Here is a 23,947-nt window from a genome sequence, read left to right on the forward strand (position 1 = left end):
GAGAACCAAGCGCAGCCCCTGGTGTCCCAACAAACACCCCTGGGGAGGGGAGGTGCAGGCAGGGGGCCTCCCTTTTCATCTCTAAGAGCAACAAACTTGGACAGCTGGGCACCAGGGCGGCTGCTGACTGAGGAACACCAGAGGCTTCAGCCGTTCTACAAGGAAGGTGTTGACACTGCCTCCCCAACTTTATTGCTGAACTCGAACTTTATGGGATTAAAATTGCAGCTATCATTAGGCGTAGCCAGTCCAGAATCAACTTAATTCCCCAACTGGGGCTGCCTGTTGAGAAAGACAGGGACCCAAGAACCAATGGGCCCAGATAATGGTGCGGGACAGGAGAGGGCTAAGTGGCTTTTTCCTTGGTGCCCTTCGATGCTCCTTTCCTAAGACCTGGGCCTGGAGAGGTGTAGCTCTCTCCCCAGACCAGCCTCCACTCCTGCTGGAGTAGGACAAAACCACCCCCGGGAACCTGTCCCAGACCTCACGGCTGCCGTGTCAGCAGCTTGTCTGGAACTTTGGCAGAGCCACTGCAAGCACCCCTGTGCAGACACCAGGAGAAGCTCTACCAGTGAAAACAAGATGTGTTTGGACTGGGGCCAACATCCTCTGAAGCCTTAGCAAGAAATAAAAAAATGCAGGGCAGACAAAAATAAGCAAACACCTTGTAATGAGCTTTGGTGACTCCACCTTTGCAGGCCAGAGCAGCAGGCCTCGAGTGGGCTTCTGAAGGCACCAGGTCCACTCTCACTGCCCTGAGGTGTGATGACGGATGTGCTGAGCCTCCCTGAACCACATGAAGCAGCGAGGCCAGCCTCTGCACAGCCGGCCCCATGCCACCAGCTCACCTGGCTGCTCCCCACGCTCCCTCCTTGCTTCGCTGTCCGGATGAGGCTGTTCCTCTTTATTCCTCACAAGGAGGTGATGTAATAGCGAACACAGACTCCTGAACACCTGAATCGGTCTCTCGGAGACCAACAGAAAGTGGGCAACCACAGACACGCAGCAGCAGCAAGCCTGAGGCATTCCCAGTGTAAGGCGGAAGTGTGCCAAGACCAGGGTCTCCATCGTCCTCACCGAACTCACCTGGATTTCACCTGGGGCATGGGTGCCTTCCTTCAGACTAAAACAAGTACACTAACAGTAAGAAAAGCTACTAGTTACTACGCCACAGGCAGATTAGCTTGTGGAAACTTCAGCACCCTCCCACCACATAGATATTCCCATTTGACAGGTGAGGAGACTGGACACAGCAGGCAGTGGAGCTGGGATCTGAACAACGGAGTGAGTGCCTGGCCACGCTTCAGCCAGGCTGCTCCCCTCCTTGGAGCCACGCCAGTCCCTCAGAAGCCCGGTGTCCCCAACACAAACACCAAAGTGTGCTCGTGCAAGCCAGCACATGCATGCTGTGGTCTGCCAGGGCTTCCAGCTGGGCCCTTGCCACAAACGCCTTTGTCTCTCCAGCTTAGTCCAGGCACGACACTCATGCCTGCTGGTGGCTGTTCGGTCAGAGGCTCTGGGGAGGGATGTGAAATCCTGGCTGTGGAAGTCTACAGGAGCCCAGAGGCCACCCCCAGTCCCAGACGATCTGGCTTGAGGAGTGAGCCACAGAAACTGGACATCCAGACAGGAGAGGCCGACGTCAGTTGGCTGAGTGGCCCACAAAGAACAAAAGGAGACAGGCATGAGTGAGCCCTCCCTCCCACGAGGTGAGCCTTTTCCCGAAGTCTGGGGAGAGGCCCTCGGGAGTCCTGCTGCCCACGTGTGTAGGGGAGCAGGTCTGAGGCCTCCAGGAGCGGCAGCCACAGTGGTCAGGACACAGCTTCGGAGACACAAACCTGACAATTCCACAGCCCCTGGCTGGGAGCCCTTGGGCGAGCGGCTCTGGCTCATGGGCCCTTCCTTGAAGAGATTAGAAATAAGATACACTGAGTGCTTGGCAATGTCAATAGCAGCCACTCTCTTTATCCTGATCCTAAGTCTGCCCCAGGCTCTCTCTTAACATGACAACCCTGGAGAGAAGTCACCAAGGGATTCCCAATTCACAGCAGCATGAGAATGTCAAATGCTCCCCAGGCCTCTGTGGTCCAACAAGAGTGTGCCCTACTCCGTGAGCCTTCCTTCAGCCGAGGGCTAGGAAAGCTCTGGGCTCCACGTCTTTGGGTTCCAGCTCTTAAGGCCAAAAAATTAAGAGCAAGGCATGGATTTTGTTTTGGGAAAAACCAGAGCCATCAAATATGGTGCCCCAACTTGCTGGCCAAGAATAGACAGGTTCCACTTAGCGCTGACAACAGGCCTGGAGACAGCGAATCTGACATGAGTCTTCCCAGGCTGACGCCAGAAATGGCTGTGCATTCAAGGGAAACCATTTGGCCTGCGCCACTGAGGATGAGTTGAAGCAGCAGGCAACACCTTCTTTTTCAATGTGTATTAAGTCACTTGTTTATTTCTCAAGATGTGCACACTCAAGTATGAAGTTGGCCGGGACAACTCATGGCTCCTAGGTATGTACAGGCCCTTTGATGGCTTGGGTTACAAACAATTTCATAGCTAGTGCACCACACACACGAGATAAAACAGGAAGCCTAAAAACCCCAAGCCACACCAAGAAAAATGAGAGAGGGGAGGGCGGGGTAACATTGCAGCATCCCTCGGAGGGAACTCAACGCACAAGGAAAGAGAACAGAGGGTGGAAGTCAAGCCGGCTTCGTCTTCGCCGCCGCAGCTGCTGTGTGGTGGTCAGGGGACTGAGTTCAACAGGTCCTTCAGGAAGCTCTCTGGATCGGTGATTTCTGATAAAAGACCTGCAAAGCACAACAGGCAGAGGTGTGTCAGGAGCGGACGTGCAGCCCCCATTCACCGAGTCACAGCTGCCCCATCTAGCAGAGAACACACTGCGGCCCGACAAGCTCTGGCCCAGCTGCTCACTGGACAGCAACATGACCGGGGAGGTAGTCATTGAGCAAAACCCTGTTCCGCAGGAGTCCTGTTCCAGAAGCAGGCACTGCTGCTGGGGGTGAAGTGGCAGAGGCCACACCTGGCTCAGGGACATGCAGGGATGTGCAAATCCACTGACCCCCAGTGCCAAATGGAAGGCGGGTTCTGAAAGGAGAGTGCCTGCAGTCTTTACCATCTTCTCAAAGGGATCTGGGACCAAAGAAAGCTCTGCCCTTGAGGGCTGGGAGGAGCAGAGCAGGGTGGCAAGCCCCCAGCTGCTTCTGAGCTCTGATCTAATGGTGGGTCCTGGGCCCCCGAGCAGGTTGCCAACGCTCAGGAGCTCCACTTCCTCAACCATCAAACGAACCCTCAAACAGAGACAGGGAGAAGCCCTGCGGCCCCACTGAGGGGATTCAATGAGGCCCTTCGTGTGCAAGTGCCTCACACACCGAAGGTGCTCAAGCTGCCCCTCGGCCTTGGTGGCCCCACCCCTCTGGGGAGGGACAGGAGATGCCAGGGGATCTACCAACAAAGCAGGGGACAGGAGATGCCAGAGCCACACGTAAAACAGCCGTGGAGCTGCTAGAACCAAAGGCCTGGCAGAATCCGAACTGAAGTCATCGCCCAAACATCTGGGCTGATGGAAGGGAGAGAGGCTCAGACTATCCCCGTTTGGCTTTGGAAGGTGTTTTTGTTCTCACATTTGAATAGGGTGTGTCTGATGTTCTGAAATTTTCTAACAGCTTAAACAAAGTAATAAAGTGGTGCTGTCAAAACCTGACCTAGGAGTGGAAGGCACGGAGGCTGCTGCCTGGCAAGGGCTCTGGCTCTCCCTGGCTGAAGGCCAGGTGTGCTTGCCAGCAGCTCAAGACTGATGTGGAGCCCGAGCCTAGGGGACCCTCCTTCCCCTGCCCACCTCCTCCTCCTCTCACTAGCTCCAACTTCCACAGTCACAGTGACACAGGCTCATGCAACAGGCACAGGGCCCGGCACTGAGGACTTTACCAGCCCACCTGGTCCCAGGGCTGACTTTGGGAGGAACGCGTGGCATGTGCTAAGGTATGATGCTGGTGAAACGTCTAGGCTGAAACAGGGCCAGTGGGAGCTGTAAAGAGGTGGTGGAGTCAACAAACACACAGAGGTGAGCAGTGTTAGCACAGGCCCGCCCAGACGCGGAGGCAGGCACAGGCCGACGAAGGCCATCCCAGCACAGAGCTTCCACTGAGGCCACTGCAAGGGGCAGCCAATGAGGAGGCACAGAGCTGTTTGGGAAAATCGGTCAGCTGCCTCTGAGCTGGGAAGAAAGAGGAATTCGCACTGAGCAACACTCCAGCCCTTTAGTGGGTCTCATTCCCAGAGGATAACAAGATAGAGAAAATGTTAGCAGAGGCATTCTCCTAACAGTGGGATCTGGGGGGAGTTTGTTTTCTTGCTTCTTTATACTTTACAAAATTCCCACAATGAACACAAGAAAAAAATGAAACAGTTCACAAAAAAGAGCTGGCAGGTTTGGTTACCTGTGCGTTTGCTCTGGGGAGCTGACCTTTGTAGGGCGGATGCTCTGATGGGGGCTGTAATGCCGCGGCGCCCACAACCTGACAGGGCACTGTCTTTTAACTCTAGGTGGATTTCCCAGGCACGGGCCAAGTCACCTACCCCTGCTGTCACTTGGTGCTTGGTTATGAAATCCAAACCAATTCTAATGTGTTTGTTTGCAATTAGAATGACAAATTTGTTACACAAAGAATTTCAATTTTACTAGCAGTAAGATAAGGAATTGTCTGACCACATATCCCACACCCAGAGTTCAGAGTGGCCCTGCTGGGTCGCCCATGCCTCCCTGGGGTCAACTGTGACCTAAGACGCAGGAGGACGACAGGGGCATTTCAATTTGTGTGTTAATTCTCTGAACTGCCATTAAAAAACAGACTCAAGCTTGCTTCCCTCCCTCCCTCCCTCCCTCCCTGGGTCCGGCTCCCGTGATTCTCCTGCCCTGGCCTGTGGGCTGCCTGGGATGGCCGCCGCGCGCCACCACCCCTCCCTGGTTTTTCTCCTTTGGCTGGAGGCGCGGTTTCGCCATGTCGGCCAGGCTGGTCTCCAGCTCCTGACCTCCACTGCTCTGCCTGCCTCGGCCTCCCGAGGTGCTGGGACTGCAGACGGAGGCTCGCTCATTCGGTGCTCGGTGTTGCCCGGGCTGCAGTGCGGTGGCGTGGTCTTGGCTCGCTGCAGCCTCCGCCTCACAGCCACCTGCCTTGGCCTCCCAGGGTGCTGGGATTGCAGCCTCTGCCCGGCCGCCGCCCCATCTGGGAGGTGGGGAGCGTCTCTGCCTGGCCGCCCATCGTCTGGGTTCTGAGGAGCTCCTCTGCCCGGCCGCCCTGTCTGGGAAGTGAGGAGCGCCTCTGCCTGGCCGCCACCCCGTCTAGGAAGTGAGGAACATCTCTGCCCGGCCGTCCATCGTCTGGGATGTGAGGAGCGACTCTGCCCGGTCGCCCCGTCTGGGAAGTGAGGAGCCCCTCTGCGCGGCCACCCCGTCTGGGAAGTGAGGAGCGCCTCTGCCCGGCCGCCCCGTCTGGGAAGTGAGGAGGGCCTCTGCCCGGCCACCCATCGTCTGGGAAGTGAGGAGCCCCTCTGCCCGGCCGCCCCTTCTGGGATGTGAGGAGCGCCTCTGCCCGGCCGCCCCGTCTGGGAAGTGAGGAGCGCCTCTGCCCGGCCACCCATCGTCTGGGAAGTGAGGAGCGCCTCTGCCCGGCCGCCACCCCATCTGGGAAGTGAGGAGCCCCTCTGCCCGGCCGCCACCCCGTCTGGGAAGTGAGGAGCTTCTCTGCCCGGCCGCCCCGTCTGGAAAGAAGTGAGGAGCGCCTCTGCCCGGCCACCCATCGTCTGGGATGTGAGGAGCGCCTCTGCCCGGCTGCCCCGTCTGGGAAGTGAGGAGCCCCTCTGCCCGGCCGCCCCGTCTGGGAAGTGAGGAGCGTCTCTGCCCGGCCGCCCCGTCTGGGAAGAAGTGAGGAGCGCCTCTGCCTGGCCGCCCCGTCTGGGATGTGGGGAGCACCTCTGCCCGGCTGCCCCGTCTGGGAGGCCTACCACAGAGGCCAGAAGCAATGTGGGGGCTGGATGTGGTGGCTCACGCCTGTAGTCCCAGTACTCTGGGAGGCTGAGGCGGGTTGATCACTTAAGGCTAGGAGCTCGAGACCAGCCTGGCCAACATGGCGAAACATATGAAAAATACAACTGTCAAACCAAACAACGAACCAAGTGACAACAAAACAGGTCTACCCTGGAGTCATACTCGAATTTTTTCTATTTTCCTCCCTTTCTGATCCTTTATCCCACTTTCTTTTTCTTCCTCTTCCTTCTCCTTCTTCTTTGTCAAATAGAGGATTGAGTTATTCTCATTGATCCATACAAAGTCCCTCTCTCATTTATTTTCTTTAATTCCCACCCCCCATTTCTATTCCCCGTCTTCCCATGTGCAACCTTCCTAATATGTTTGATATGCATCTTTTTGTTTGTATGTACTTTTAGAAAATGTTTATTGTTTTGTGTGCAAAAAAAAAATAAATAAAAAGATTCACGTAAAAAACAGACTCAAAAAGGGACCCTATCACTTTCTAGCTATGTTCCCTTAGCCACTTATTTATCTTGAGAGCCTCATTTACCCCATCTATAAAATGGGGATAACCAAAGCTCCTGCCTCACACAGGGCTGCCTTGAGGGCTGAGATCACCTACAGTGAATAGCCCATGCCTGGGAAGGAGGGGGTGCTCAGTACATGTTAGAGCTGCTGTTCTTGTTATCGGTGACTTGCTAAGTACGCATCTTTCCCAGGGCTTTTGGTGGCAGCTGACAGGCTGGCTCATACTACGTTTCCTCTGGTTGTGAAGATAAAGCTATGGATGACCCACGGAGGAAGACACGGGGCTTTGCTGCAGAGGATCTTTAAAAGAGAAAACCTTGACACTAACCGGCCACATCGAGGAACTCTGAGAAGGTCTCCACCGGCATGAACTCTTCCTGGAAGGTTTTCAGGGCTTTGTCGGCAGCTTCGTAGATGGGCATGTCATTGTGGCGGATGTACTCAGCGAGAGAGCAGGACCAGCCTCCCTCTGTGTTACTGGTAGGCACCTTCTACGAGAATAAACAGGAGGCAAGAGAGGTGGGTGACTTACTGCTGCCTCATCTTCCGTCTCAAGTCAGTCAGGCCATTTCAACCCCTCAAAGGACGGCCCTCCCAACCTACACCAAAGCACACCAACATGCACCCTAGAGCGTGTGCTTTGTCTCCAGGAACAACACAATTTCACTTCGTTCCTCTTAGGGCCCCCTTATTAGGCACTGTGTCACCTGAACCTACAGGCTCCAACAACCCAACAAGTGGCTGCATTCCCTCCCCATACACTTCCCATCCGCATTCCCCAGAGCAAAGGGACTTGTCGATGTGCTTCCATGAGGTGTTTCATTCCGATGATGAAAGGAACCAACTCAAAAACTCAGATTCTCTCCGGAGAGGAGTATCCTGTTACAAGCTGGCTGCGGTAAGTCAGACTCACTCAGGGCAACAGAGCTTATCCCAATAGCACGGCAAGAGCAGCAAAGAGAGACCCGGGGGGAATGTCTTCCTGCACAGCCGAGCCTGGAGCAGGCTCGGGAGCAGGTGACGGGAGTGATCTCAGCTACAAATGTGGGCCAGGCACAGTGGCCCATGCCTGTAATAGCAGCACTTTGGGAGGCCGAGGCGGGTGGATCACCTGAGGTCAGGAGTTTGAGACCAGCCTGACCAACATGGTGAAACCTCGTCTCTACTAAAAATACAAAATTAGCCGGGCGTGGTGGTGCACGCCTGTAGTCCCAGCTACTTGGGAGGCTGAGGCAGGAGAATCACTTGAACCCGGGATGTGGAGGTTGCAGTGAGCCGAGATCATGCCACTGCACTCCAGCCTGGGCAACAAGAGCAAAACTCCATCTCAAAAAAACCAAACCAAACCAAACCAATGTACCTCACAGACACAAGGCTCCAAGCTGCCAGTGTCAATCCCTCCCACAGTTGGGGTTGTTTGTTTCTAGGAAAAAAGTGCCCCCAGGCCAGTGGAGGAGCAGCCATGTGGGTGCTGAGGCAGGGTCAAGGACAGGAGTGCAGACATTTTACACTCTTGCCAAAACCCACTGGGCCTCTGACAGCCTCCTTACCTTAAACATGTTGTAAATGAGATCGACGAGGGCCCAAAAGAGAAGGGAAGAACGGTAAGCGGAATAGTCCTTCACTGCCTTATCTGTCAGCCTGGAAAAGAAAATCCAATTCCATCACATGAAGTCCCTAGGAGGATACTCACAAGGACAGAGCAAGGCATTCTGGGAGCAAGGGAAGAGTCACAGTGGTGTATGCATCTCGGAGTTCCAGCGACTTGCCTTCTGCTTGGAAAAAAGCAGCTGTGGGCAAGAACCTCTGGAGCCCTGGGACTCAGAAGTTTATTGGTTACAAAAATGCTCCATGAAATTCATCTGATTCTCTCAGTGCTCATCTTCCAGATCAGGGTAAAATGGAACCGGGGGAGACATCACCAGGGCAGACGGGGCAAACACAAGGCTAGTGACTTAAAGAAAGGCAAAGGATTCCTATGTATCCCTTGTGTTTGGGCCCCCACAAGCTCTTGGAATTTGATGGAACCTAATAAATGAGGTAGGAAACAAGGTTTTAATTCAGTCTTTACATTCCCACTAGGAGAAATTTCTTAAAAGCCAGCAGACTAAACTAGTCAAACACAGTAGCTTGTCAAACATGTGCTGTGTTAAACGGCAGCAAGCTGCTAGGAAGTTGGTATTAAGCAATGGTAATGTCTAAGATGGAGCAGGCAGCCACACTGACATCACCTAAATCCTGGGATAAGCCAAGTTGCTCACCACACCTCGTTGTTTCTAACCAGTATCGTTGCTACTTAATCCAATGATTCAGTTCAGGATTAAAGACCAGCCAGTTCCTTGGAATATGGGGAGCGACAGGAGAGGGGAGACTGCCTCTAACAATGTCCACTGCCTTCTCAGCAGGCACTCTTGGTTTGAGGTTTGAGGGATGATTACACCAGGTAGAGCCAGTACGAAATACAGAAAGATCAGGCTCCCCTCGGCACAGGCAGTGAAATATCAGCGTCAGGATTCAGTTTCTACCACCCAAGCTCTATGGAGGTTTTGTTTGCCAACAGCCATCACATCTGTAATAAGTAAAGCCTAAGTGAGCCCTTGTCACGGAGTATTCTACACCTCAAAACACACTGGAACACATCCCATGACTAAAGGGACATACATTAAAATGTTTAGTATTAAAATGCATGGGTATATGTAAGAATCATGAAAATAAGACAACATAGATGGTATTTATTATAGAAGCTAAAACTACATGGGCCTCAAGTGAAGGGGCTGCCTAGCATGAGACAGGCTACCCACACCTGCATTCAATAAATAACTCGCAAAAAACAAATAATAATAAATGGGGACAATTCCCTCTCTACTGAAATATGCTTCCTGTGGCCTCCCTCTGCCCCAGTACCTTCCCAAGCCCCCACTTTCTCTCCTGCATACGTGTGATGATGCTGCAGCCTAAAATCCTAGAAGGTGGACCCGTGGATGAGGACAATAATCCATTTCTCTGCAGCTCTTTACCCTGGCAGATAAGATAACAGATCAAGTTCTGATAGACGCCTGAGAACATCCCAGGCTTTGTACTTGCAAGTTCCTGGCAGAGGAACTTTTTTTCTGAATGTCAGGTGTGCAGAAGAGGCCAGCTTCTGCTGAGCTACATTTCTGTGTCTCTGCTACTACCCCTTACCCCATGACTTTCAGGACTTAGGACAAAGACTGCCACCAGTGAGGCTGCCCCAGTGTCAGGATGATACCTGGATACCTGTTCCAGCTGTGGTCTCTCCCCCATGGGTCTCCTCCCAGTATCGGGCAAACCCACAGTGCCTTTCTTAGTCTGCCTGATGAGTGCCGGGCTCACGGCTCCAGACCATGGCCGTGTTTGGTCCTTTCCTGTGGCTGTTGTGCTTTGGTAAGCAGAAATCCTGAGTGACCTTGCCCAACTTAATTATTTAAGGCCAATTAGTAAAGGTGACGAAACTGCTACAGAGAAAACAGCAACTCATGAATGTAGCTCACACTGGATTTCCTAATTAAGCTGTGACCAAATCAGCTTTTCCTTCACTGCCTGGGACAGTAATGAATGCTAGTCTCCTGAGAGCAAAACAGCTCCTGTGGGTTCAGATTTCACAGCCGCCATGGAGAGACTGTGCCCAATAAATGGCCACTCTATTTGCTGTGGATGCAGCATGTGGGTACTGGCCAAGCCTGACTTATCAACTTAGTATTCTCAAGATCTAACTTTTGATTTCCAGCAGCTAGTTAACTATTAATTCAGGCTCTTGGGAAATACTGGAAAGTGATATGTTAAGAATGGGGGCAGGGGTTACCTAGGAATCTAACAAGACTTGCCCCCTCCCACTCTCCAGTGACAATCTGGTACAGGCCAGATTCAATAGGACAGCTCCAATTTGGTCTCTCTGGGGGCGTGAAGTGCCCACAGACCAGCAATGCTTGGTCAGTCAGGGCTAATGGACATAAAGACACATGGTGTGCCAGTGAGGGCACAGGCTATTTCCACTTGGCTTGTCTTTCTCATGGCCCTAAAAGTTTCCCTCTGCTCCCTGGATGGCCTACAAATGTGGACATGATCCCTCGAATCCTGGGCTAAAGCAGAATCACAAAAATCACAAACCCAATCTTCCAGAAATGAAGCAGAGGCACATTTCACTCGAGGGACAGAAGCAAACTGCCAAACCCAGAGCCTGCTCCATAGTTCCCCAGGACAGGCAGAGACTGTGTGGGGCCACTGGCAGCCTGAGTGGTACCCATGGAGTCTCCTCTGCACACAGCAATCCATGGGGGTCCTCAAAGAGATGCTGTGGCGGTAGTTTACAGCTGCTTCTCTCGAGACCATCTGTCCCAAATCACAGCCCAAGGTCATAAATCAAAGACCACTTCCTTTCTGACATGCTCTTTCTTGGGGAGGTGTCCACACGTATAGGAGAGTGGTCTAGAAGAAGAAAGGTTCATGGAATGTGGGACGCATGGGATAGGAATGTAACCAAGAAGAGAGAATGAAGACGAGTTTTTAATTATTAGAAAATACCCCATGTGACCACAATGAAACTTTCCTGGCTTATGCCAACACCAGCAAGATTTGGAAAACCTGATTACTGTTCTTAGCCCTGGCAGCTCTGATCACCTCATTGATTGTATCACCCTGTGCCTGGCTGCCTTCCTCTCTAACATTTTCTACAGTAGGTAAGACTGGCTCTACCTTTCTAGTAGCGGAACAGAAAACCCAGAAATGACCAGGCAACCTGCCAGCCATCAGCTTAGACTCTTGACATGACAGACTGAGAAGGGAGAAGGGCTGGTGTCAACCACCGCAGTCACAAAGCATGCCTTCACCTAGCACATGCGTACCACTAAGCAGCTTTTCAAAACTGATGAGGGAAATAGTGAGCAGCAGCTTCCTGAAGCAGGTACTGACCTGGGGGCTCCACCTGGAGCCACTGCCCGGGCCTGTGAGGTCACCAACAGCCTCCGCAAGATTTCCACACGTGTAGCTCTCCACTGCTCAGGGGGCAGGATGTGAAGGGCCAGGACTGTGAAATAGTGGGGCCCGTCCACTTCAAAGGCACTCTCCACCCACTTCTCCTTGGGCTGTTCCAGAAAGCCTTGGAGGTTCTTCTCTTCTCGGGAAGTTGCTCGGGTTCTAGAAGAAAAGGGGCATGATAAAATAAAAGCAGGGTGGAAGCAGGACCCGGCAGCAAGAGCAGGAAGAATTTGCTCAATTTGTCGTCATCTTGTGACATTTGCTGAACGCTTGGATGACTCAACACTCCCTACCCATCCTTGACTACTCCTCCCACTTCCTCTGATAATCCATGCCCTTCGTCCCCTTCCAGGCCCTTCTTTGCGGCATCTTCCCTTCTTCCCTGGCCCCTACTTCTAGCTCCTACCCCAGCTCTAACACAATTCCAAGCAACTACTGGTTCCTGAGCACCATATATCAGGGACATTCACAATCTCCCCAACATGGAATTGTGCTAGTAACTCCAGAGGCCCAGAAAAGTGAAGTGACTTGCCCAAAGTCACCAAGCTAGTGAGTGATGGGGCCAAAAACATGAATCAAGATTCCCTGGTGCGTCCACAGCCTGACTCCCCCTTGCTCCACATAGTCTTGTTATGTTTACATGGTTTGCACTAAATTTGCATGTGGTTCCTTTCCTAGGCTCCTTCTTCCAGTTTGTCTTCTTCTGATCTAGGTCCTCCTGCCTCTGTTAGAATAGTGTCTTCCAGATGAGCCCTGCTTCTTGTCCTCATGCGTCCTAAGTTGCAATGATGATGATGATGATGATGATGATGATGATGACGACCACAGCAAACTCAGTGCCAGGCACTGTTCTAAGTGCTTTACAGGGATTATTTCACTTAGTATTCACAAGAATGCTATGGGACAGGTGCCACCACTATCCCAATTTTAAAGAAACAGAAAACTGCAGTACGGAAGAGGTAAGGATTCTGCCCAAGTCTCACATCGTGGAAAGAACTGTGCTCTGAAGCCAGGCAGCCTGTCCATCTTAACCCTACCTCCCTCTCCACGCTGAAGCTTTGACAAAAGGTCACGGAATCAGCACTGAGAGGTGGCTTAAGTCCTTCCTGATGACATGCTTCTGGGTACACTCTCTCCTTAGAACTTGAATGGTGCTCTCATGCCATGAATGCTTGATGCCCTATCCTAACTCCATGGGGCACTGGTGGGGAGAGGTGGGGACAAACACAACACTAGAACCTAAGTTACCAGGTCTATAGGTAACACTGGCACAGATGCTGGACTCTGGGAAAGCAGGAGAAGAGGGTGCAAGGACACCCTGCCTGCTTCTGCTGCCTGCAGATGGGCATGGATGGATACACTCAACTTGATCTTCCAGCCCTGTAGGGAATCTGAGGCTTTTGGCTGCTGCAGGATCTGCTCAGGCTCTGGTCTGGCTTACGGTGGCCATGCTGTAACATACTTGCCTCCATAAACAAATATTCCACCAAATGCACTCAGCCCCCCTGTGACCAAGCTCCCACCAATGTCAATTGGATAGCCGTCAATTGGGAAGCAATTTGGGCCGAGAAGCAAGGCCTCTCTGTTAAGCTTCTGGGTCAGCCTCTGGCTGACCAAAGAAACTGTGAGACAGCCAATTCCCTTTCCAATGAAGGCACTTGAGAATTACAAATGTCTGGCTTGTTCAGAAACATACTGACACCTAAAGTCACCCAGGGCTCTGTCCAGGGCCCCAGGAACACTGAGAAGGAGCGAAATTTGGACAGTGGGAAGGTCTGTGCCATCAGTGCTGCCGGGTGCTGCTCCCACCAGTCTAAGCAGTTCAGCAGATGATGTAATGCACTCTGATGTCAACCTGCCCCTGCGCGTTTTAACAATGAAGCCTGTGGTCTCGAGGTCAGCCTTTTATCTCACAAGGAAATGGGAGGGAAGGAAAAAATAACACTGTTGAAGAGAAAGAACCAGAAAAGACAAGAGACAGATTGTCCTGCTGCCTAAACTGTGCTGCAGCTACCTGGGGTGAGCTGTACACAACCTTTCAACAGGGAACCGTAAGCCTCTTGCTAGGAGATGGGGCCTACAAGCATGAAAACAGTGAATTAAATGGAAGAGCTAAAGGATACTCAATCTCCTAATTTTTTTTTTTTCTTTGAGACACAGTCTTGCTCTGTCGCACAGGCTGGAGTGCAGTGGTGCGATCACGACTCACTGCAGCCTCAACCTCCTTAGCTCAAGCCATCCTCTCACCTCAGCCTCCCGAATAGCTGGGATTACAGGTGTGTGCCTGGCTAATTTAAAACAATTTCTTTTTATTAAGACAGAGTCTTACTATGTTGCTTAGGCTGGGCTCAAGCAATCCTCTTACCTTGGCCTCCCAAGCGCTGGGATGACAGGCGTGAGCCACCGTGCCTGGCCTAAGTGCTTCTTTAAAATTACACTTCCAGGTACCAACCTAACTGTCCCATAATGTGCATATGGATAAAACTACCAATCTCTTTTTTCCTGGCTGCCTTCCTTGTCCGCTGACTTTCCCAGATAATCTTGAACATTCCCTTTCCCTTTACACTTGCCAGAAGCATTACCCACTGTAGAGAAAACAGGGATAACAAATCCAGTTTTCCATTTATGAACTGGGTCCTCAGTTCTGCTGCATCCCCTTGATGGGAAACCGTCACCTGTAACAACCCATATGCCCTTGACTAATGATGTGGGCACAGCTCCGACCCGTGGCCTCCCCCCATTCAAGAGAACAGTCTGGAAAGTAGAAGTAGAAGCTGCATTGAAGTAGAGGTTTCAGTGGCCTGACTTTTCCCATTTCCTGCTCCCCTGTGAGCTGAAGTTCAGTCCAAGGATGTGGTCTTGGGCTGCCCATGGTGGGAGACAGGGCAGTTTGGGGGAAGGAAGTTCCCTTTATTGCTTTTTCTGCATGGCCCTAAAAGAATGCAGATGAGCATCCCCACCTCGGCAAAAAGGCTGCCTTAGGCCAGACACTTGCTCTGGAACTAGCAAGAGAGGCTATGAAAAAGCTGAGGCGATCTCGGGCAGAGGGATGCAGGGTGGGTCTGCGAGATGCCACCCCTGGGACACAGGGTACTGACGTGTTCAGGACGTAAAGCACAGTGTGAATGATGTATGGGATCAGATGGATGTTGCTCTCCCGGCCGCCCCCGCCGGTGTCTGCGCTGAACGACTGCTCCATGGCGAAGCGCAGGAAGAGCAGTTTGATGTCGTGGATGTTGAGCTGGTACGTGGGCTCCCGCTGGCCTGTACATTCCTGGAGGTAAGTGTTGTGTCTAGAGGGAAGCAGAACAAACAATGAAATGGAAGTGAGTTCCTGGTGAAAACCCAGTTTGGGAGACAGAGCCTCCTTCCAGTACTCCCAGGCCTGATGGCTGCCAAGGTTTGCAAATGGAGACAAGAATAAAAGGGAAAGTTGAGGCCAAGGCTGGGGCCAGCAGGACGACAAGGCCATAGGACATTTTCATTTCTGCAGTGACTGAATGTGACACTCTCCAAGTTTTGATGAGAGCCCACCACTCTTGGGGGCCCATTTCTTAATGAACTAATGTTATAGGACATACCGTGGCTGCATGTGAAGTACATTTTGGAGGAAGCAATGTAGAACTCATCCATTCTGACTGACAAAGTGATCTGTCCATAAGAATGAGCTCTTCAATCTCCGAATAAAAGGGTTTTTTGTTTTTCCTATGTCAATACACATTCTTGTCTATCTGGGCTGTGCCTCTTATTAACTGGGTGACCTCGAGCAAGTTGCTCAAACTCTGCATCTCATCTGTACAATGTATACAAGAATACATGCCTGGCCGGGCACAGTGGCTCACACGTGTAATCCCAGCACTTTGAGAGGTCGAGGCAGGTGGATCACCTGAGGTCAGGAGTTCGAGACCAGTCTGGCCAACATGGCAAAACCCCGTCTCTACTAAAAATACAAAAATTAGCTGGGCATGGTGGCAGGCACCTGTAATTCCAGCTACTTGGGAGGCTGAGGCAGGAGAATCGCTTTAACCTGGGAGGTGGAGGCTGCAGTGAGCCAAGATCACGCCACTGCACTACAGGGTGACAAGAGCAAAACCTTGTCTCAAAACAAAAGAATAGAGGTTAAGCATTTCAATATGCTGCCCATTATCACTGCCAGCTGCCTGTTTTATGACAGGCATCTTTTTATCCCTGAGCTTTGAAATAGGACTTGGGGTGAGGCACCACTCCACAAGGCATCAGCAAGACATGAGGACCTCACAGATGCTTTAGCTATTCTTATCTGGGTTTTTAGGATCAGGAAGGCCTTCTAAGGAGCCCAACATCCCCCCTGCCACTAAGCCACTTTCGTTATATAAACCTCAGAGCCACACACTGTAGAAGTGAACTCAGAAATTCTGGCCTCAAGGACCAAGTCAGGGTCCCACATCTTATGTCATAAGATCAGCAAAGGAATAGTGAAGACCCAGAAATTTCATCTGGTACCCTGGAAGCTAAGGGCGCTGGTTCCTCCCACCCTGTGGGGGGCCATGTCAGGTTACCCCTTGAGTAAGCCTCCACCCCCCACCCTGTCTGCTCTGGACAGCTCCCCAGTCAGCAAGCAGACAGAAATGGATTCCCAAGGAAGGTAACAGGAAATAGTGTCACCAGGGGATTGGGCTGATAGCGGGTCTTGTCCCATCCCCTGCAAATCCCCTCCATCCCACCATGAAAAATACTCAGCACTCACCTTGCCAAGCAAGTGGCAAAAGCTGATTCAGGGACATGAGGCCCCCAGACCGGAAGGAGCCCATTGCACTTGGTGTTGGCATTCTGCAGGGCGGCACTCTCCCACTCTTCCCGGCCTCGAGCCAACCTGGATAGGGAGCAGAGCAGGGACAAGCGACTGCTGGCATTAAGGTGGCAACCAGGCACCTGGGCGGGAGTGGGGGTGGGGGTGGGGGTGGGGGTGGCGGTGGGGGCGTGCCAACACTAAGAAGTCAGTCGGCCCAGGCTCCTGACCCTGCGAAGAGAATTTGCCATTTGTAGCCTCAATGTGGTACACGCTGGCTTTGCTGACTCAGGTAGGCAGGGATGCTCTCACCAGCCTTGGGCCCAGGCCAAAGCATATCTTCCTATCATTCAAATAACTGCTTGGGGACCTATATGGTGTCAGGCAGAACACCCTACTCCCCAGAGACTAAGGAGCAGATTTAAAACCACGAGGATGGCAGTCCCACCCGCTCCAGGCCCACAGGCAGGCCTACTGAAGGAGCCATCCCGCAAGAGCCAGGGCCTACCTGACGGCAGCCAGATGGCAGTCGTAGTGCACAATGTTGAAGTGGGACACGGTGCTGTAGCCCTGCTGTTTCCGGGGCTTATTCTCCATCTCCTCCAAGGCTACCCGCTTCGTGAAGGTGTAAATGCCCAGGACCTTTGTGGGCTGCAAAGACGACAACATAAGGAGAGGGGAGGAGAAACTCCAAGTCAGGCTCAGGAGAAGCAGAATAGAGGGGCAATGCCTTGGGGTTCAGGTTGCTCTCACTAGGGAAGTTCAGAAGAGCAGGTAAGGCCAGCCCCTCAGTCTGTTGGTGAAGCACTTGGCTGGCTGCAGCCCTAGTGAAACGAGGATTATGGGAGCAACCAGCAAGAAGGGGATGTGGTGCAGATGTAGAGGTATACACATTAGCAAGACTCGGCCATCTTTCTTTATTTTGTGCTTCATCTGTCTGAAAATGCAGAAGTGACTTCTTGATATTCTCTTGCTTTTCAAAACCTGCTGGGCAGCTCTGAGGAGCCTGCATTACACAGGACTAACGAGCCCTGTGGCCCAGCCATCTGCCCTTCCACAGCCTGTATTCTAAGCAGTAAGTTCAAGCTGGAAAGAGGCGGCCATCTTTGAGCCTTCAGGGGAGCCAGCAGGTCACTGGCTGCTCTGCTCCTCTCAGGTGGAATCTAGTTTGGATAAGCCTAGAAAGTTCTGATTTTCTCCCCAGTTACCCTGAATGAAGGCAGCATGGTGTGTTTTTAAAAGCCCGGGTCTGGAGTCTGAGAAGCCTAGGCTGGAATTCTGGCTCTGCCATGTGACCTTTGTTTGCTTAACCACAAGTTGAGACTTTTTACAGGTTTAAATAAAATTATCCAGTTTACACAAAGCTCTGCGCATGAGGCCTCACATATAGGAAGAATCCAACGAGCAGCATTTGTCATGATGATGATGATAAAGATAACAAAGTCTAAAGTTCGGATGAGTTCGCCTTCCTGCCTCTAAAGAGGACAGCTGGTCCTTTTGCTAATCTCCTAAGATGCAGGCCTTGACCTTGCCTAGCTAAGAACAAAATGGCCTGGAGGAGGGGGATGCTACCTAGAACAAGGGGTCAGGCTGGGCCCTCAGGACCGACCGCAGGCCCAGCAGCTGTACCTGGAACTTGTATCCCTCCCTGCAGATGCAGCACGTGAGGCCTGGCTCCTCGATCAGCTCTTCCATCTGCTTCAGGAGTGCTGTCTTGGTCACGACCTGGCCCTTTTCATTTGTCTGTAGGGGAATCCCGGCGGCACGTCAAGGGGATTTCCACACACCCTCTCCCACCCTAGCTTGGAGGTGCTCAGGAACAGGGCTAACCTTCTACCTCCACTAAAAGGACAGGTGCATGAGAGGAAAGCCCTTGAGTTGTCTTCTAATAAGGATAAAGACCCAGGCCCTTCTGCTATTCTCTCTTCCTATAGGAACCACTGAAGCAAAGGAAATCATCCAGCTGGAGCCCTGGCAAGGTGCCACCTGCCATCAGAAAAGCCCCCTTCGTGCCAGCATCTTCGTGCCAGCAATGCCAAGTCTCAGCTTCCAAGGGCTGTTGCACTATGATTCATTCACTGTTCCCATGTGAGCTTTTCAACTGCTGACACTCAAGTCTGTGCTTTGGAGAAGGAGCTTGTAGGACTCTGCTTCCTCCAAGCTGGGACAGTTAGAAGAGCACAGAACCCTTTGTGTCAACCACTTATTAGTTAGTTATGTGCCTTGGCCTATTTACTTCACCTCTCAGTTTCAGTTACTTAATCTGGAAAATGGGTATAATAATATCAACCTCCTAGAACTACTTGAGGGCTTAAATAAGTCCTCAATAAACTTAATGGCTATTATCACCAGTTTACTGTTTTGGTAAACTTCATAAGTCACTTACTCCGAGTCTCATTTGTATGACAGAACAATAGTAGCTCCACCTCTGAGAGGGCCGAACACACCTAGTTCCTTCCTCCTCCTCTGTCCAGCCTTCTCTTTCCCCATGGCCAACCCCAGGGCTGTCCCATGGCCACCTCCTCATCAACAGTGTGGGCAGAAATATGAGGACTCTAGATGGTAGCTTTACCGTCATGCCCAGGGTGCCCAGGGCCTTCTGCCTCATCGCCATGGCCATGCGCTTCTTCTCTGCCCGGGTCTCCCTGCGGGCTGCGTCAATCTTCTTGTTTACGTCAGGGTGTTCCCGCAGGGCTTCCAGCAGGTTCTCTGCCAGGGTCCCAATGCCCTCATCACTGGACACCTGCTCCAGCTTATGCAGGTTCGGGATGGAATCAGTTCCAATCAGAACCTGCCAATAAGAGACCAAAGAGACACATGCCTCCAATTATGTAGACAAACCTTCTTCCCGGGAGCTTAAAGGTTTAGAAACTCTGCCAGCATGCACCATCTCATGTCACCTGCTCAGCTGTAATCAGGTCCTTTGATTCCACACTTTGACAGACACAGACAAATGGAAGAGGGTTTGGCTCTGCCACTGCCTCTGACCAGTTTCTATGCTCTAAGCTCAGTATTTCCATCTATAAAATGGGGATAGTGCAAGGGTTGCTGTGATGACTAAAAACTAGATAACATATGCAAAGCATCCATCACAGAGGATGTGGAAAGGGGCCAGAAGAACATCCCCTTATTCTAGTAAGACAAGCAGCAACACCTGATGAGTACTGAGTGGTGAACTCAGCAGCCAGAGCAGGTGCTGGACGTTCTCATAAGGACCTGCCCTAAGTTCTCCACGGGAGCCCCTGGGTCCACCAAACCTAGGAGCACAGTTTTCTCAGGCTAGGGATACTAGAGGTGCAACGACTACGAGCAGGTATGGACATTAAAAACTTAAACAACAAAAAAGGTATTAACAAGAAACCTCTGTGCCTGAAAAAGCTGGAAGTCACTATGTATAGCGCCATGTGATAAACAGGGGTGGAGAACAACAGAAGGCTAAAGACAGGTGTAGTTGGAAAAAGCACTCCAGGTGAGCTCACTGAGAAATATTACCACATCCCTGAAATCCTCACCAACCTGTCACAAGTGACTTGACAGCAATTATTACATATGAGACAACAGGCTGAAAATAACACAGCCAGCAGATCACTCAGTAGCTCATAAATCTGTTCTCACAGCAAGTCCACTTCCAATCTGTGTCTCAGCGAAATTACCTATTCCCTCATGTCTCGTGCTCCTAAATGCTGAGCCCATATTGAAACTCCTACTGAGTTTTTCCACAGGTACCCCAAACTCAACATTCTGGCTGTTTACTGTGTGTGCATGCTTGCACATGTGTGTTTTCGGTGCTGGGAAAACAAAGACCTTGCTCTCATTTAACTTACATTCTAGTTATCAATAGGACAGACCATACATTCATAGCATAGTCTAATGAACTCTCCTCCACCTTACTCACAAACTTCTGATCTTCTCCATCTCAGTGGCACCACCATTCACCTCATCACTCAGTCCAGAAACTGAGCAGGGTTCTTGATTCATTCAGCTTCTTTGCTTCTCACGTTCAGTCACTCTCCAAATCCCATTTATTCTTCCTCCCAGCTCAATCTCTGTTGAATCTATCCATGAACTAGTTTAAGCCGCCATTTCTCTCATTTCAATTACGATAAAAGCCTGTCAACTGTTCTTCCTACCTCCAATCTCACCTCCCTTCAATTCACTCTCTATAATACAGCCAGGGCACTGCCCTCAGGAGAAAACCCACACTCCTCTTCTGGGAGAAAGAACATGCCTTGCCCCTGCTTGGGTCTCCATCGGCAGCTCTTGCCATGCCTCGCCTCCCACTGCAGCTGCTTTCAATTCTTGGAAGGCTTTAAGCTCTCTTTGGCCTCTGAGCCTTTGCAGGTACCATGCCCTCTACTTAACAATCCTCTTTCCTGAGGCCCCTTCCACACTGCATCTATCTCGCTGTTTAGTTATTACTCTGTATTTGGCTCTATCTTTCACCAGACAGTAAGCTCCCAACAGGCACAGGCAACAGCTGTCTCCTCAGTCTAACACAGGACCAGCTACACAACAATATGTGTTGAAAGAAAAATGAATGGCCATAGCATAAATGCCAAGTATCTAACTAGATAAAGCCTTATTCTAAAGAAAGTAATTCAATTTGGTAACTAAGAATAAGCCTGGATGGCCAGGCACAGTGGCTCACACCTGTAATCCCAGCACTTTGGGAGGCTGAGGGGAGCGGATCACCTGAGGTCAGGAGTTGGAGACCAGCATGGCCAACACGGTGAAACCCTGTGTCTACTAAAAATACAAAAAATTGGCCAGGTGTGGTGGCAGGTGCCTTTAGTCCCAGCTACTCGGGAGGCTGAGACAGGAGAATCGCTTGAATCCGGGAGGCAGAGGTTGCAGTGAGCCGAGACCATGCCACTGCACTCCAGCCTGGGTGACAAGAGCAAAACTCCATCTCAAAAAAAAAAAAAAAAAAAAGAATAAGCCTGGAAATCAGCTGACTTTGAGTTCCAAACTCATTGTGTTGCCTTTGGCCAAATCACAGCTGTGTTCCTTGATTTATCTATATACAAAATAGAGATGTTACAAGGATATGGAAAACAATACATGTGAAATTCCTATGCAGGAAAAAGTATCTCCATAAATATATACAATTATGACTCCACTGAGTTGAACAAAAGTTTAGAAAAGGGATTTCAGTGAGACACAGCGAAGAATCTTTACTGTACTCAAGTTACCATGTTTTTGGAATGAGTTACCAGAACAGATTACCAAATGAGACAGTGGAACTCTTTTCAATGCAGAACACTACAAACAGAAAAAACGCAATGCTGAGGACTCTCAGAACTCAACATTAAAAAACAAACAATCCAGTTAGAAATTGGGCAAAAGACATGAACAGACATTTCACTGAAGATACACAGGGCACATGAAAAGACATTCAACATCATGAACCACTAGGAAAACACAGAACCACACGGAATCACTGCACATCTTCCAAACAGTTCAAACTAAAAATAGTCACCAAATACTGGCTAAGATGCAGAGAAATTGGAGCAGCCATACATTTCCGATGAAATGTAAAATGCTGTAGCCACTCTAGAGAACAGTTTGGCAGCTTCTTATAAACAAAATACGCAACTACTATACAACCCAGCAACTGCACTCTTGGGCATTTATCCCAGAAAAATGAAAACTTATATTCACACAAAAACCTGCACACAAGTGTTCATGGCAGCTTTATAAATAACAGCCAAAAACTGGCAACAATCCAGGTGTCCTTTAATGGGTAAACAGTTAAACAAACCTGGATGAAACTCCAAAAAATCATGCTGAGAAAAAAAAAAAAAGACAATCCCAAAAGGTTATATACTGTACAACTGCATTTATACAACATTCTTGAAATGCCAAAGTTACAGAAATGGAGAACAGATCGGTGGGTGCCAGGGGCTTGTGGCAGGGGAGTAGGGGAAGATGGATGTGGCTACGAAAGGCCAACAAGAGGGACCCTTGTGCTGATGAACCTGCCCTGCGTCCTGACGGCACTGATGTCTATATCCTGGTTGTGGTGTGTGCTCGGGTTCCACATGATGTTACCATTGGGGGAGAGTGGGAAAAGGACCCATACAATTTATCTGTATTGTTTCTTAACAACTGCATGTGAATTTATAATAATCTCCAAATTGAAACTTCGATTTAAAAAAAAAACCCAGCCCTGGCCACCTATCCAGGGCCAGTTAGGATCGGATTTGTGAGGGGTTAATGCTCAGCCCCGTGGGGAGAAATCAGGAATGAGCTGCGGAGTGGAATGGGTAGAGCTCTCTAAGAACAAAGTGTTCAGCTGCTTGAGGCAGAGAAGATAGAGGTGATGGTAATATAAGTGTCCTAGTGACTGTGGCCAGACACCCAAGTGTTTTACTCTCTGGTCAGCCAATCCCTTATGGTTCAACAGCTGCACAGCTGACCCATTAGACAATGAAGCCCCACTTAAGAATGAGTTGAATGAGGAAATCACAAATACAACTTACTTCTCTTAGCACACAGAGATGAAGTAGATGACTTCTGAGGCTCACTTCTACTCTAGGAGTCTCATATATTAGGGTAAGTCATGTCTCAAGGTGAACTAGGGTGGTTATACTTGTACCCCTGTACCCTCACACTACCTGTCCTGGCTACCCACCTGGGTGCCAGGGTGCTGGATGGCCAGGCCCCGAAGCAGCCTTAAGATAAACGGCAAGGCTGGGCGAGACAAAAACTTTTTCCAGATGTCGGCATCCAAACTGCAAAGCAAAGGAAAGCTTATTAGCAGGCCAGGGAAGCAAAGGTTACCTAGAAACCAATTGTTGACTCTGGCTTGTTTAAACTCCCAGTGTGTGTTTAACCATGACCCTCTCCGAGTGTCATAAGAATCACATAGAACCACCCAGCTCAGCTGAAAAGCCAGAAAGAAGTGAGTACTCTAAGTAGAAACCAAAAAGTTGCCATCCTCTTCCCACAAGCCCCAAGGACTCTGCAGTGGCTGAATGGTCACCCACATAGTTTCCAGAAGCGGTTGGGAGGCCCCAAGGAGGGCAAGGGGCACACATGAAGCTTTACGCCAAGATGCTGATGGAGAAGGAAAAGGAAAGGGCAAAGGGGAGGCAAAGCAGCCCTGCTGCAGGAGGGCTTCATACTTCTTAGCGCTAGGGATGTGCTTTTTCATGTAGTCAAGTGCATTCTGGGTGATCCCCTTCTGGAGAATCAGATCCTTCAGCTGGTGCCCATTGCTGTTGTTCTTGATGCCTGCAGCTATTTTACAGAAGCAGTCCAGGAAGACTTTATCATCACCACTGTGATCTTCATCATATCTAGGAGGAAAGAGCAGAGTTTGAGGGTGTGAAAGGCGGGACAAAACCCAGTCATGTCACCCTCTTGGTTAACAACTGTCAACAGCCTATAAAAGATCAAGGCTAAATTCCCTAACGTGACACAAAGACCTATCTGCCCCGGCTCCTGCCACTCTCCCTGTTACCTGCTATGTCTCCCACACTCACAGCCTTCTCTTGCACTCACATTTGTGCACACGTGGCTCCATCTCGTCATATTCCTCCCATCTTGCCAACCACTTTGCCTTCTCTGCCTAGCCAATTGCTACTCTAATACAGTATATTTTAACTATT

At 50.7% G+C, this 23,947-nt stretch overlaps 1 protein-coding gene across 4 annotated transcripts in view; it reads right to left on the minus strand.

The window, feature by feature from the left end:
* Positions 1–2,413: 2,413 nt before the first annotated feature.
* Positions 2,414–23,947, minus strand: part of UBR4 (ubiquitin protein ligase E3 component n-recognin 4) — a 145,206-nt gene continuing 123,672 nt past the window's right edge. For all 4 annotated transcript variants that reach the window (XM_063631682.1, XM_055262263.2, XM_063631681.1 and 1 more), the window contains 11 exons: positions 23,462–23,635; positions 22,969–23,068; positions 18,907–19,125; positions 17,964–18,077; positions 16,843–16,985; positions 16,293–16,418; positions 14,665–14,859; positions 11,501–11,725; positions 8,122–8,212; positions 6,900–7,062; positions 2,414–2,804 (listed from right to left, as the gene is read on the minus strand). In XM_063631682.1, the coding sequence (XP_063487752.1) occupies positions 2,740–2,804; positions 6,900–7,062; positions 8,122–8,212; positions 11,501–11,725; positions 14,665–14,859; positions 16,293–16,418; positions 16,843–16,985; positions 17,964–18,077; positions 18,907–19,125; positions 22,969–23,068; positions 23,462–23,635 (1,615 nt within the window). In that variant the 3' untranslated portion in view covers positions 2,414–2,739. The remainder of the gene's footprint in view (positions 2,805–6,899; positions 7,063–8,121; positions 8,213–11,500; positions 11,726–14,664; positions 14,860–16,292; positions 16,419–16,842; positions 16,986–17,963; positions 18,078–18,906; positions 19,126–22,968; positions 23,069–23,461; positions 23,636–23,947) is intronic.

Source organism: Symphalangus syndactylus, chromosome 22 (genome assembly GCF_028878055.3).
Source record: "Symphalangus syndactylus isolate Jambi chromosome 22, NHGRI_mSymSyn1-v2.1_pri, whole genome shotgun sequence".
In the NCBI taxonomy this organism is placed as follows: Eukaryota; Metazoa; Chordata; class Mammalia; order Primates; family Hylobatidae; genus Symphalangus; species Symphalangus syndactylus.